Raw genomic sequence first — 12,673 nt, 5'->3', positions numbered from 1 at the left:
CTAACTTGGTTCTTATTGATTGAGTTAGTGAGACTCTAACTTTTCCGTCTCTTTTTAGGAGACAATAAAACACTTATCCCTTAATAAACAGTGTGAAATAATACTCTATGGTTATGTTTGATTTACAAGACTAATAGTGAAGTATTAATAATCTTATCAAATTAGTATGGTATTCACTATCTAATTGAATTAATAAGATAAATTATCTATTAGATTAATAATCTTACCTCTATTTCATTACTAATAATGTTACAAATTTATTGAATTAATTATTCATTAAATTAATAATTTTAAATCAAAATATTAAAACAAATATAAAATAATTGAATCTACGTATTAATAATTTCAATCTCATACTTTAACGAATCAAATATGTCCTATAACTGTACTTCTCCCAGTATTGATACAAAAGTAGGACCCTGTTGGGCTAAAATATCAAGATATTTTTAGATGTCTTTAAAAAAAAAAAGAATAATGCTTGAGGGCCCGAAATTAGTGGCTCGAATTTGGCTCAAAACCCAAAACGACGTCGTTTTGGGTTTTGATTTTTTTTTTTTTTTTTTTTTTTCTTCTTCTTCCTCAGTCTGAGAGAAAGAGAAAGAGAAGGAGAGAAAGAGAGGGAGAGGCCGTCGTCGTCGCCGGTCGCCGCGCCTCCGCCTTCGCCGCCTCGCTGCTCTGCTCTGATCGTCGACGTCGCCGGTCGCCGATCGCGTCGCCGATCCGATCGCCGCCTCTGCTCGTCGCCTTCGCCGCCTCTGCTCGCCGCCTCCGCCTCTGCTCGTCGCCGATCGCCACCTCTTCTTCCTCCGTCTTCTTCCTCCATTTTTTAGGCCCCCTCCAGTCCTTCCTCCCCCTCCTCCTCCTCCTCCCCCTCCCCTCCCCTCCCCTCCTTCTCTTCTTCGTCTGCTGAAAAAAAAAAAAAAAAAAAAAAATTTCGGGGCATTCGGGCCACCCCCTTTCGGGCCCTCTATCACTGCCGAAAAAAAAAAGATATTTTTAGATATTACAAGAATGTGTACGACAACCTCTTTGTTGTGACCAGTCAAAGAGAGTTCTTAATTTTTTTTTGGTCTTTTATAAGTTTGGTAATGGAAAGCTTTTTGTTTTAGCAGCATTTTTTCTATTACCATTTCTTTTATTAAAAAATTTTAGGGACTTTAAGACTAAAAAAAGCATGAAAATTACTAAGTATGTTCATTAAAAAATGCTACTAAAAACAAAACTGATTTAATTAGAAAAATATGTTGTTTTTTTCTCTCTCTTATGGAACATTCAATTTTTTAAATATTTTTCTTACTTTTTAGGTTTTTAGTGTAAAAATCCCTTAAATGTAAAACTAGTTGAAGAATGTTCACCCTGTTCATGTCTTATTATCAGCCAAGAGATAAAAGATTAAAAAGAAAAGAAAAAAGAAAAAGGCAAGTGAATGAAAAGAAAAAGGGGGGAAAAGCAAAGTAAAGAGAAAAGAAGCATCTTACATAATATATTACAATAATTGAAGCAAATAAATTAATATATTACATAATATATTACAATAATTGAAGCAAATAAATTAATATATTACAAGAAAGATGGGTATGAAGAAATTAAAAAATATGTCATATCTCTCATCCACCAATCTCTGGAAATAAGCCCACCTTTTATTTTTCCACAATGAGCCAAGAAAAAGAGAGAAAGATAGGGACATTTACCAGCAACACAGCCTGTTGTAATTCATTTTCCTGTGGACCACTCATACATTTTCTTCTATCTTTTAATTTTTTATTTTTTGGGCAATGAATAGTTGTAACTTGTAAGAATATTCAACACAAAACTGTGGTCCACCCTCATGACACACCACTTGAATAAAAATACAAAAAAATTGCAAGTTCCCTGGTTCATTCACATACCCAACAAAACAAAACAAAACAAAACAAAAGTCATATTTTGCATACTCCATCTAAACCAATGGCAAAGACAATCTCAGCCAATGCTCTCGAATATCCTATCAACATATGCTTCTTATAATTCCATGTCATGCTGTGTGCTCACAATCGATGGGCCTCATCGACACACTGATATTTTCAAAGACCCTCAACCTCTCTCCCACTATAAACATAGGAACACTTCTCCACCATTCTCTTCATTCTATACATTGTTTTTTGAAGAAGTAAAATTCAAGAGAGACTTTGAGAAGATGTCGGTTATGGTTGATGCATGGGTGAGCGAGCTGGTAAAGCTTGGAGAGAAGGTTAGAGCTCGGAAACCATTCTTGCTTAAAAGAAGAACAGATGTTGATCAAGAGAATGAAGCATCACTACCTAAGGAGAAAGACCATTCTTTGGTCCTCATGAAGTCTGCGAAAGAGGCGAAGAAAGACAGTACAATGTCAGAAACTACGATTTTTCTGATCATGGACCGTTTTGCGCCAATGTAATCATCATCATATTGTATATATATGTGTGTGAGGTTCAATTGTATGAATGTTTGCAAGAGTTACAATAATATAATGATTGTAGGTATTCATGCCCGTGTATATGAGGGGTTCTTCTGATCATCTAACGCTCTCTGCTTTAGTCCAAAACATTGTTTCATCATCCTAACACACTGTTTTTTCAAAAAATCTTTTCATTGAAATAATTTCTATGTTTGGCTGCAATCTTAAAACTAATTACTAGTGGTTAGCGGTGGTGGTGGTAGTAGGATGGTGACAGCGGTGGTAAACATTAATCCAAACAATATTTTTTTACTTTTTAACCATGAAAAATATTTTCACTCAAACAAATTATTTTTCATTGACTGTAAAAAATATATTTTTTTGTTAACTTTTGTTTTCCTTCATAAAAAAGTATAGGAAATATAGAAAATAAAGAATAACTTTCACTTAAACAAACGAGCTTATGTTTGATCTCTATTTTCTTGGTAACATCCATTTACCTTTTTGCCTTCTAATTCTACATAATACATCACCAAGAAATAAAAAAAAATAAAAAAAATAATAAAAAAATTTCAACCAGTCTATGGTTATTGTAAGCAGATATTATATATATATATATATATAATAAATAAAAAACAGAGATTATCACAACTCCAAAATCAATCACAAGAACAGAGACAGACACCATAATATGGGTTGCATCAAAGAATTCTCTTTAAGTCTCTTATATAAACCATCCTTACATCTCTTGAAAAAGCTCTACATTTCGTTTCTTACAAAATCTAAAACATCGCTTCTTATTTCCTTCTGTGTTTCTAATGTACATCTGCACTGACTTTGGCAAAAAAAATTTTTTTTTAAAAACTTAGTTGCCATTTTTTTGGGGGAAGTTACGAAGTGGTACTTGCCTCGATGCTACCAGAAGACCAATCCTGTGCAACGGTGGGTTTCTCCTCATCCCACTTCAGAATCTCCCTCGCAAATCTAAGAGTTTCATCAACACTATCCGGCTCCAATCCAGTAACCAATGAAACGTACAACTTGCGTCCTCCAGTGAGGGAATCGAAAAGTCTTTTATATTTCACTGCGATATAGTGGAAAGCACGTTGAGCCAATGAAGGGTTATTATAATTATTACTGGTGCTTCTGTTGTGATGAATGCTAATCACCGGGTTGAAGTCCTGAAACCATTCACATTCAGAGAGAGGAACCTGTTCGATCTTCTCCTCAAACAGGTCAAACTTGTTGAGTATCAGAAGGAAGTCCTTCTGATGAAATGTCGGATGAGTGACAATGTTTTCAAAGAGTTTCTTGCTTACTAACATTTTGTTGGTTGAGACTCCATTAACATCATCATCCGAGAATTGATCGTAGTCAGTCAAGGCAACACAGTACAGGACAAGGTCGATATCTTCAAACATCTCCAGCCACTTGCAGTTTTCTCCAAGACTGCTTGCATGTACCCTAATGAGTTGGAACCTGCTGTAGATAGTCGGAAACAGTGAGGATGGATTGTCAACAACTAGGGTTAGGAAGATATGCATGTCAAACCATTCATCATAAAAACAAATTGGAGAGGATTATGGCCCTGTTTGGTGCAGCTTATAGTGTTTGGTGCAGCTTATAGTGTACGAGGCAAAAATAGTTTAAATAAGCTTTAGGAAAAAGAAAAAAAAAAACACAATTATTTGAAAGTTGGGGGAGGAATGCTTTAGCATGTGCTTTTTAATTATCAACTTTTAGCTTGAGAAAAATTGCACCATACATGCCCCATATGTATATTAACTATCAATCGCTTTCTTAGTACACCCAAAGACTCGAACTGCCGTCAGTAATGTGGTTTGGTTGAAATTAATTTGGATTTCAGATTTCCACCAATTTGCCATTAACTACCAGAAATAAGTTAACAACCAGAATTTTCCATTTCTGATCACAAATGAAGTTGTTCAGGAACAGCGATGATGAAATTTTACTAATACCTAGTCCAGAATCTAGAAATTTATGGTTTATATATATATGTATTAAATATATAGTAAGCATACAAGAAGGTCGATACACGAAAATTGAATACTAACCTCTGCAATGGATCATTCTGATCAGCAGGATCCATGAAGCTATTCTGTGTTGGCTTTGGAAATGAAAACTCCATCGAAGCCAGGCCATTGGATGGAGTGATACCCTCCGCATACAAGATATCTGTATCAGAGGGCTCGTAGTCTGTCCTTGAAATCTCAACAGCCTTCATAGAACAAAAATAACTCATAAATTTAGATGCTAACCAGCAAGCACCTACATCACATTTCATTTTTACATGTACCAACAATTTTAGAGAGCCAAAATCTTAACTCTCTAAAGAGACAATGTTCACTAAAAATTTTACTTGAAGCTACTGTTTCACACTTACAGACACAGGAGGCTAGATTATTTATTGAAAAGGATAAACTTCAAATTAGAATAGAGGAAAATAAAAAAAAGAAACATAAGCTGTCCAACAAATTAGTAACCAAAACCGGTTAAGAAGCATTAAAGAGCATGATCTCACCCGATCTAAGAAATAAGTAGCGACCCTGGGTAGCATACGTAGTTCATTCTTCCGATTGACTGTGGCTTGAAAAGCTCTATCCTTCCACAACTCCTCAACAAAAGGGGCGTATTCCCGAGAAGCAGCTGGAAAAATAACTTCCAAATTGCCTGATATCATCACTTGGAGAAGCCAATCAGAGAATGCTTTCAGTCTTGGGCTGATGGAATAGATATTTTTTTCATCAATCTGGCCACCACTCCCTGCAGTTAACAAAACTTTCAGAGTCCACTCAATTATTAAAAAAAATACTAATTTCAAGATATTTGTTGGATGCAATATTTTGTTATTTTGATGATGATAATTGGATTCAACAATGAATTTAACTACCAAACAGATACTTTGCCGCAGAGAAACTGCTGACTCTTTACCACATTTACCATTATTTAATGCAGAAATGTCATTGTATATAAGCTGAATAGAAAAGAGAACTGTTAAATAAACTCTCAGCATACTTGAAGGACCAGGTTGATCACTGCGCTTTTTCCTCATTTCAATTAAACATTCTTCCTCAAATCGTTCACGCCCCTCAAGAAGTATTCCAAGATAACCATACAAACTGCTCTGGATCATGAGTTTAATATTTTGACGATCATCTTCAGAGAAAGGGACATTATACACCATCCTAGCCTGAATTAAGCACACAAATTAGTTAGTCCCCAAATTTGTCCAATTGAACCGAAAAATAATACATCACTCAATGTGGGTAAACAAAGATTAACTTTGAGCAATAGATAGGCAAAACAATTACTATATATACACATTTTGCATGTGTATATGCCTATAAAGGTTGGTAAAATGAGCAGCAATTTCAAGTCTATTTGAATACCATCCTGTTTAATGGATCATACTGTAGAACTGTGTTAAAAAAAATTACTAAGCAGTCCATTCTCATTTTCGCTACACCCACTTTTTGACATGTTCCTTAACTGATCAACATACAACAAAAAACAACATGAACATGGCATGTCTTACAACAGTCCTATGAAATTTTTCCTTTTAACTACCATGGAAACAAATCTATGATCTCACAAAAAAACATTAGGCTCTTTTCCCTTTGTCATACCCTGCCCCAAATCTCTAGGCCACATACTGCTCAATCTTTCCTTTATGGGTACTTGATCAAAGATATCAAAAATAACATGTTTACTTCTGGATATATTTTAGCCATCAAGTTTCACTCTATCTTCATCTCTAGTTCTACTTTTTTTAAAAAAAAAATGAACTCCATGTACTTTGTCTTAGTTGTACTTAACCTAAAACTTTTAAATTCTAAAATATCTTTCCACAACTCACATAGAATTCACCCCTCTCATTTTGTCAACAAAACTATCATGGTGCATACAATACACAAAATAACTAATGCAAAAAGGTAAGGAGTTAATGCTTTCCTTGATATAAGCCTATAGTTATTAAAAATTCACTTGTTTCTTCTCCCATTTTCTCTAACTAGTTGATGCAGAATATAAGAAGCTCAAGGAACAATAAATTCAAAGAAGTAGCTATATTTTGAAATTGGCATGATTTCAAAGAAAAATTGATAGGAACCATCCATAATCACGTTTGTTAAAACCTACCAAAACCTACCACTACACCTACTCCACCCACTTCACCTACTCCACCTACTACTCCACCTACTACATACCTACCTCCTCTAATCTTCTATATATATGACTCATTGTAAACATAACATACATCAATCAATAATACAATTCTCTATTTCTCTTTATACATTAAATTTCTTCATGGTATCAGAGTCATAAGATTTAGGCCCATATTTTGTTTTCTCACCGGCGGGCAGCCGGCCGGCAACCTTGCCTTCGCTGCCCGCTGGAATTTGTACACATACCTTCACTTTTTTTTTTTTTTTTTACCTGTTAAAATTGATGTATAATAATAATAAATTTTTTTTTTAATTCCTTAATTTATTTTAATAACATGCGTGGCCTCCCTTTTCCACCATCTCTCTCTTTTTCTACACAATATTTTTGTACCACCGCCCACTCCATGATACCAATATTATTATTATTATTATTATTATTATTATTTTCACAAAAAAAAAAAAAAAAAAAAAAAAAAAAATTCATTCCAGTTGATTTTCCTGCATTACCACACCTACCATTCGAGTTTGCCAAACACACTTGCTTTATTCATTTCAGGGATCAACCCCGATCACAATTTTACACACAAAAAAAAAAAAACCAAAACAAAATAACCACATCCACAAGCAGGCCTTTTTTTTCTTCTCTACTCTGCCGCCGGTCTCTTCTTCTTGCCTCCGTCCTGGGCGGCCCTTGACGGTGTTGCCTCCGTGTTTCCCACTCCACTGGGCACGATCACTACTCCCTGCTCCTCCACTGCAGCATATGGCGGTCCTCCAAATTGGAACATCACGGTGGCCTTCCGCTTCAGCTCCTTATTTTCCGCCTTTAGCACACTTATCTCTGCTCGCGCATCCTTATACATGCGCTGGAGCAGAGCCAGTTGGGCGTTTAACTGCTGCACCTCGTTTGTCCTACTCTGAAGCCGGTGCGACAAGTTTGTGACCGCAGTCATGGTCTCCACACATGACTTCAATGTATACTGATTGGCCTCAATATCCGTTTGCCCTGTCATTTTTTGCTCCACCGACCGCATCGGAAAGTTCAACGGAGCAAAACCAGAGGTGTTTGGTTGAGGTTCACGGGCCACCGCACCAGTTATCTCTCTTGTTGACTCGTTGAGGTCAGGAAAGAGAGTGAGCAGACCACGGGAAGACGAGGCCATTTTCTGGGCTACAGAGTGTTACAAAGTTTCTCTCTCCGACAACGCAGAGTTTTTCAGAGAAGGGTTGGATCCAAAGTATTTTCAGAGGTTTCAGCCTGGTTTGGTTTCCACAGCCTCCGCATTGGTTTATATCGACACTGACGACGCGGCCGACACGGCGCTCTGTCGCTCACGTGCCTCGCCGCGTCTCCGGCTCACCTTTTGATGGCTCGACGCTTTCTGTCGGGCACGCCTTTTGATGAAGTGGGCGCGCCTTTTGAGGGAGCAACTTTTGAGGGCTCGATATATATATCCATGTATATATATATTTGGGCAGCCTATATACACCATCATACAGTGTATTTTCCAACGGTCCGACATGACCCCATAAACTGTCCCGACATTTGATTCCGGTTAGCTTCTCCATCGGTCCGGTGTGACCTCGTCAACTGTCCAGACTTTATCTGCTACAACGGTCTGCCACAACTATCCAGTGTCCTCTACAACGTTATGACACAACCATCCAGTGTCCTCTACCACGTTATGACACAACCATCCAGTGTCCTCTACAACGTTATGACACAACCATCCAGTGTCCTCTACAACGTTATGACACAACCATCCAGTGTCCTCTACAACGTTATGACACAACCATCCAGTGTCTTCACCAACGGTCTGACACGACCATACAGTGTCTCCTATCATCTTTTCTTTTATGTTATGTATTCGTTTTTTCTTGTTTTGTTACTCTCTCCAAACTCAAGTTGGTTAGTTCCTATCCCCCTTGAGTTTGCGGGGGACTGTTAAAACCTACCAAAACCTACCACTACACCTACTCCACCCACTTCACCTACTCCACCTACTACTCCACCTACTACATACCTACCTCCTCTAATCTTCTATATATAGGACTCATTGTAAACATAACATACATCAATCAATAATACAATTCTCTATTTCTCGTTATACATTAAATTTCTTCAACGTTTCTAGTATTATTAGAGTTTTATTTTATGATTAATTTATATTTTCTAAGATTTTTAGGTCAACGGTATTTTGGTAAATTTTATATTTACTGATATGGATTGTAAGGGTCGCCCATGAGTCATCTTGTTGTGGGTCAAGTTATTTAATTGGGTTTTTTTTACGTTCCTTATTTAGTTTTAAATTGGTTTTAGAGGTCAAAGATATTTTAGTAGTTTCTTTTTTAGTTTACGGTTAGTTTAGAAAGTCTCAAGTCTATATAAGTAATGTGATGCTTTTAATTCAAAAGAGTTGATATTTTATAGAATTTTCAAAGCTTTGAAGCATCTTTTGGGTTTGTGTGATGCAACCCTAAACCTAGGTGTTATGCCTATGGAATCTAGGTGCGATGCCTAGACCTATCTTCTTCTTTTCTTCCCATTTATTTTATGTTTCAATTTACTATTCTCGGATTACTATTCATAGCCCTCTAAAAGTGCGCTTTTCCACCTCAAAACCCCATCCAATCAACCCTAATTCCTTCCCCTACCTATTAGCCTTCAATTTAACCCTTAAAACCCTAAATTACTCGCTGTTTAAGCCGTTAAATAACCTCTATTTTCACCCTAACAGCACCGTCCTGCATCACTAGTCATGGCTTTATTGTACATGCCTTCAACTACATTAAAATGTCTAATTGTTTCTCCTTTGTTTCATGAACTCCTCCACTTTATTTCCCTGAACACCCCATCACATGCTGCTTCCTTTTTTAAGTCAATAAACATCATATGAAGATATCCTTTTATTTTCTCTACATTTTCCATCATAGCACATAGAAAAATAGCTTTCAATGTAGATATTCCATGCATAAAACCAAAATGAATCATGTCAACACCATAGAAATGCTAGGAAGTTAGGAAATTGAAATCTACCAATAAATCTTACAAATGTACGACATATAAAGTTTTGAACATTATGAAGCGACATTTTCCCCTAGGTAAAAAATTGAAATAACCAAATGACAGAGAATCATTTATGTGGTTCTACGGGTGCTTAATTATCATACATTTACACTTTTCTAGAGTTAAGTTTCTGGTAAGATCTTGTGCGCCTGCAGATGCAGATGCAGATGCAAAGACCAGAGGAAGCATAGAAAATACCTATAGTATTGTGCAAAACAAAGCCGTTGAGCTCTATGATATTGACTATAGCTATAGTTACTGTGAATGAATGAAAAACAAGTAGAAGATGAAAGCTAAATTCTTCCAATACCTGTTTGAATATAGTACTTGTCCCCGATTTATCATAACCAACTAGAAGAAATTTGTTTAGTGTTTTCTGTGCAAGGTAATTCAGTACAACTCCATTGCCAAGATTGACAACTTCTTTCCCAGAAGAATTCGCATGCTCAGGAGGAATTGGCAAAGACAAGAGGGCACAAACTAGCTTGGTTCCAGTCTGGAAAGAAGATAATTGAATATCCGACAATTAAGATAAATTACAAAAAAAAAACACACGAACGGACAACCACACTCATACACACCTTGTCCCATAATTTTGTTCTCCCCGTCACATTATTCTGTCCCTCTTCCTGGTAGGAACCATCTTTACTTAACCATAAGTGAAGGTTTCCTTCACACAAGATTCCAGCCCACTGCAAGATTCAGTAGATACGAGTTTGATTACATCATTACATACTTTCCAAAACCCGTAATTCAACAGAAGTAAATCACATTCAGCACTCAAACCTGCAGCATCCAGAGCTCTGCTTTTGTAATTTCCCGATTGTTTATCAATATATTTGTGTTTCCATTGCTAGCATTTCGCTTAATGGAATCTCCAACTTCCAGTTGATCGCTAATAATCTGGCAGGGCTTCTGGCCTTCCTGTTTGATTGATCCAAAAAACGTTAATTTTATCATGGCATAACATAACTATACACAGAGAGAGAGAGAGAGAGAGGAGTCACCTTTCCCCAAAATCCAGATACCTTATCATACCAATACTTTCCTGGTTTTAGCTTTTTTGGTGGGTATGGACAGGTTTGCAACTTAACCAACTCTTCTTGACTAAGAGGCTTACCATTCACATATACAACCTCAGATGGTAGCTGATTTGCTTCACATGATATCTCAGACCACATAATCTGTTTAACTTCCAAATCAGTGAGCAATTGCCTAAGCACCCGGGAACATTTTCCCAGGGTCCCCCGCCTTGACTCGTCGATAGGAGAACCAATACAAGTAATACATTTTCTTCCTTCAGGCATTGATCCCATTGCCCTGAGCACGCAATTACCACAATATCTAGCACCGCAAGCAATGCAGACCACCTTATCAGTGAAACGATTTCTCTTGAGGCATCGATGACATAAACCTTTCTTGACATTAGATTTAGTCTTTAGCCTTCCTTGGAAAATCTGTGGATCATCATGATAAGTTCTTACATGAACTATATCACTTGATTCCTGATCACAAGAAGTCATGGTTGACATCTCATTGACATGGTGGGATGATTCATCAATGAAAGCCTCACCGCCACTAGAGGAAATTTCAGGGCAAATAGCCGGTGATCTTAATCCCCCTTCGTTTGAATTGCCATCATCCTTTAAATCCTCAACTTCTGAGCTTCCTGATAATTCTTGTGAATCATCACGGCTATCAGAAAACCCTAGTGATCCGGAACTTTCAATTCCATCGGATACCTTGGGTATACTTTCATCAACACCCATTGAACCTAATGCACCTGAGCTATCTATCAAATTCATTGATTTACATGCAATACTACAACGCCCCTCCGTGCCCGAACCAACAAATTCACTCGAATTGGACGCTGAATTTGGGGGCAAAACCGCTTTATAGTCCAATTTGAAACCCATTGACAATTTCTTGCTTGAAGGATTAGTCTTTGCAAATGGTTGAATAACTGGAAGTGACAAATTACTCACCATAGAAGCTTTGGAAACCACCGAAGCAGTCGGGATTCGATCAATATCGATTGGAACTGCCTGTGGAATATCATAGCCAACTGGAGGACCACTGTACTCCATAGCAAAAGAGTACTCAACACTATAATCATCTCCACCGTCGCGATTTTTCGAAGGAAAACTAGGCAAAATTTTCAGCAATAGGCTAGTCATCTTGCTAGTAATTCAATCCAAAAACCCAAACAAACCCTAGTTTCACAAACCTATGAGGAAGAAATCAATTTCTTATCTCAAAACAAAGCAAAAAGAGAGGTTTCATCAAATAATTCATACCCAAATTCTAAACCTAATTAAATGGAAATGGAAATGGATTGGTGAATGATATAAAAGAGCAATGAAATGGAAATGGATTGGTGAATGATATAAAAATGTCATGAAAGTTACAATTATTTAATAAGAATAGTTACTTGGTCTATTGACTTACTAGCGAAGACTGAGACTTGACATAAGACAGCAAAGACTATGCTAGAATTCAAAGTTTTTCTTGATCAACGCGTTTTTGGGTGGAAAATTTTCCAGGAAAGTGATGGGAAAGAGATAGAAAATGGAAACAGAGCTTCACTGCCTCAAAACCAGTTCTTTGCGAATAGAACGACCGCAGGAAATGTTGTATCCAGTTTTAAATTTTTGTGGGTTATTCGCACGAAAATTTATAAATTATTGACTCTTTAATTTACAAAAGGTTTAAATAAGCTCTCTAATTATTGATAAGTATCGTTTTATCTTCTTAAATTATAAAAATTTATAAATATATTTTTTAAATTATAAAAACGGAAAAAGAGTCAAAATAATATTTTTTAATAGTTTTAGGATATTCATTTACTCGTTTTTGTAGTTTTTGAGATAAGATAATACTTTTTAATAGTTTAGGAGTTTATTCGAATGTTTTTATAATTTGAGGAGTTAAAGTGATATTTCTTAATAATCTAAGGAGTCTTTATGTAAATAACCTAATTTATTTAAGATTAATTTCAACTGACAC

The 12,673-nt window shown here is 36.4% G+C and overlaps 1 protein-coding gene across 6 annotated transcripts; it reads right to left on the bottom strand.

Moving 5' to 3' along the window:
* Positions 1–3,108: 3,108 nt before the first annotated feature.
* LOC114301311 (extra-large guanine nucleotide-binding protein 1) lies at positions 3,109–12,390 on the bottom strand. 6 transcript variants are annotated; one of them, XM_028246268.2, is made up of 9 exons: positions 12,116–12,390; positions 10,675–11,894; positions 10,454–10,591; positions 10,249–10,359; positions 9,978–10,163; positions 5,453–5,627; positions 4,959–5,200; positions 4,492–4,655; positions 3,109–3,898 (listed from the first exon to the last, which is right to left on the bottom strand). In XM_028246268.2, the coding sequence occupies exons 2-9, from the start codon at positions 11,842–11,844 to the stop codon at positions 3,307–3,309; spliced, it is 2,778 nt and encodes a 925-aa protein (XP_028102069.2). In that variant the 5' UTR covers positions 11,845–11,894; positions 12,116–12,390; the 3' UTR covers positions 3,109–3,306. The 6 variants fall into 6 exon arrangements, with proteins under 6 accessions (XP_028102069.2, XP_082760964.1, XP_082760966.1 ...); XM_082904838.1 differs by having other exon boundaries at positions 3,109–3,895; XM_082904840.1 differs by having other exon boundaries at positions 3,109–3,895; positions 10,675–11,880; positions 12,116–12,350.
* Positions 12,391–12,673: the final 283 nt, after the last annotated feature.

Source organism: Camellia sinensis, chromosome 2, assembly GCF_055761805.1.
Source record: "Camellia sinensis isolate YWXY chromosome 2, ASM5576180v1, whole genome shotgun sequence".
Lineage (NCBI taxonomy): Eukaryota > Viridiplantae > Streptophyta > Magnoliopsida > Ericales > Theaceae > Camellia > Camellia sinensis.
This window is presented reverse-complemented; position numbering and strand designations above follow the sequence as displayed.

Bases quoted from the DNA above. Each gene is read 5' to 3' on its own strand.
- LOC114301311 (XM_028246268.2), bottom strand. From the start codon at position 11,844: ATGACTAGCCTATTGCTGAAAATTTTGCCTAGTTTTCCTTCGAAAAAT. The intron at 5,628-9,977 runs GTATTGGAAGAA...TGCTTAATTCAG, and splicing joins CAAGTACTATATTCAAACAG to GCTAGGATGGTGTATAATGT. The intron at 5,201-5,452 runs GTATGCTGAGAG...TGTTAACTGCAG, and splicing joins TGATCAACCTGGTCCTTCAA to GGAGTGGTGGCCAGATTGAT.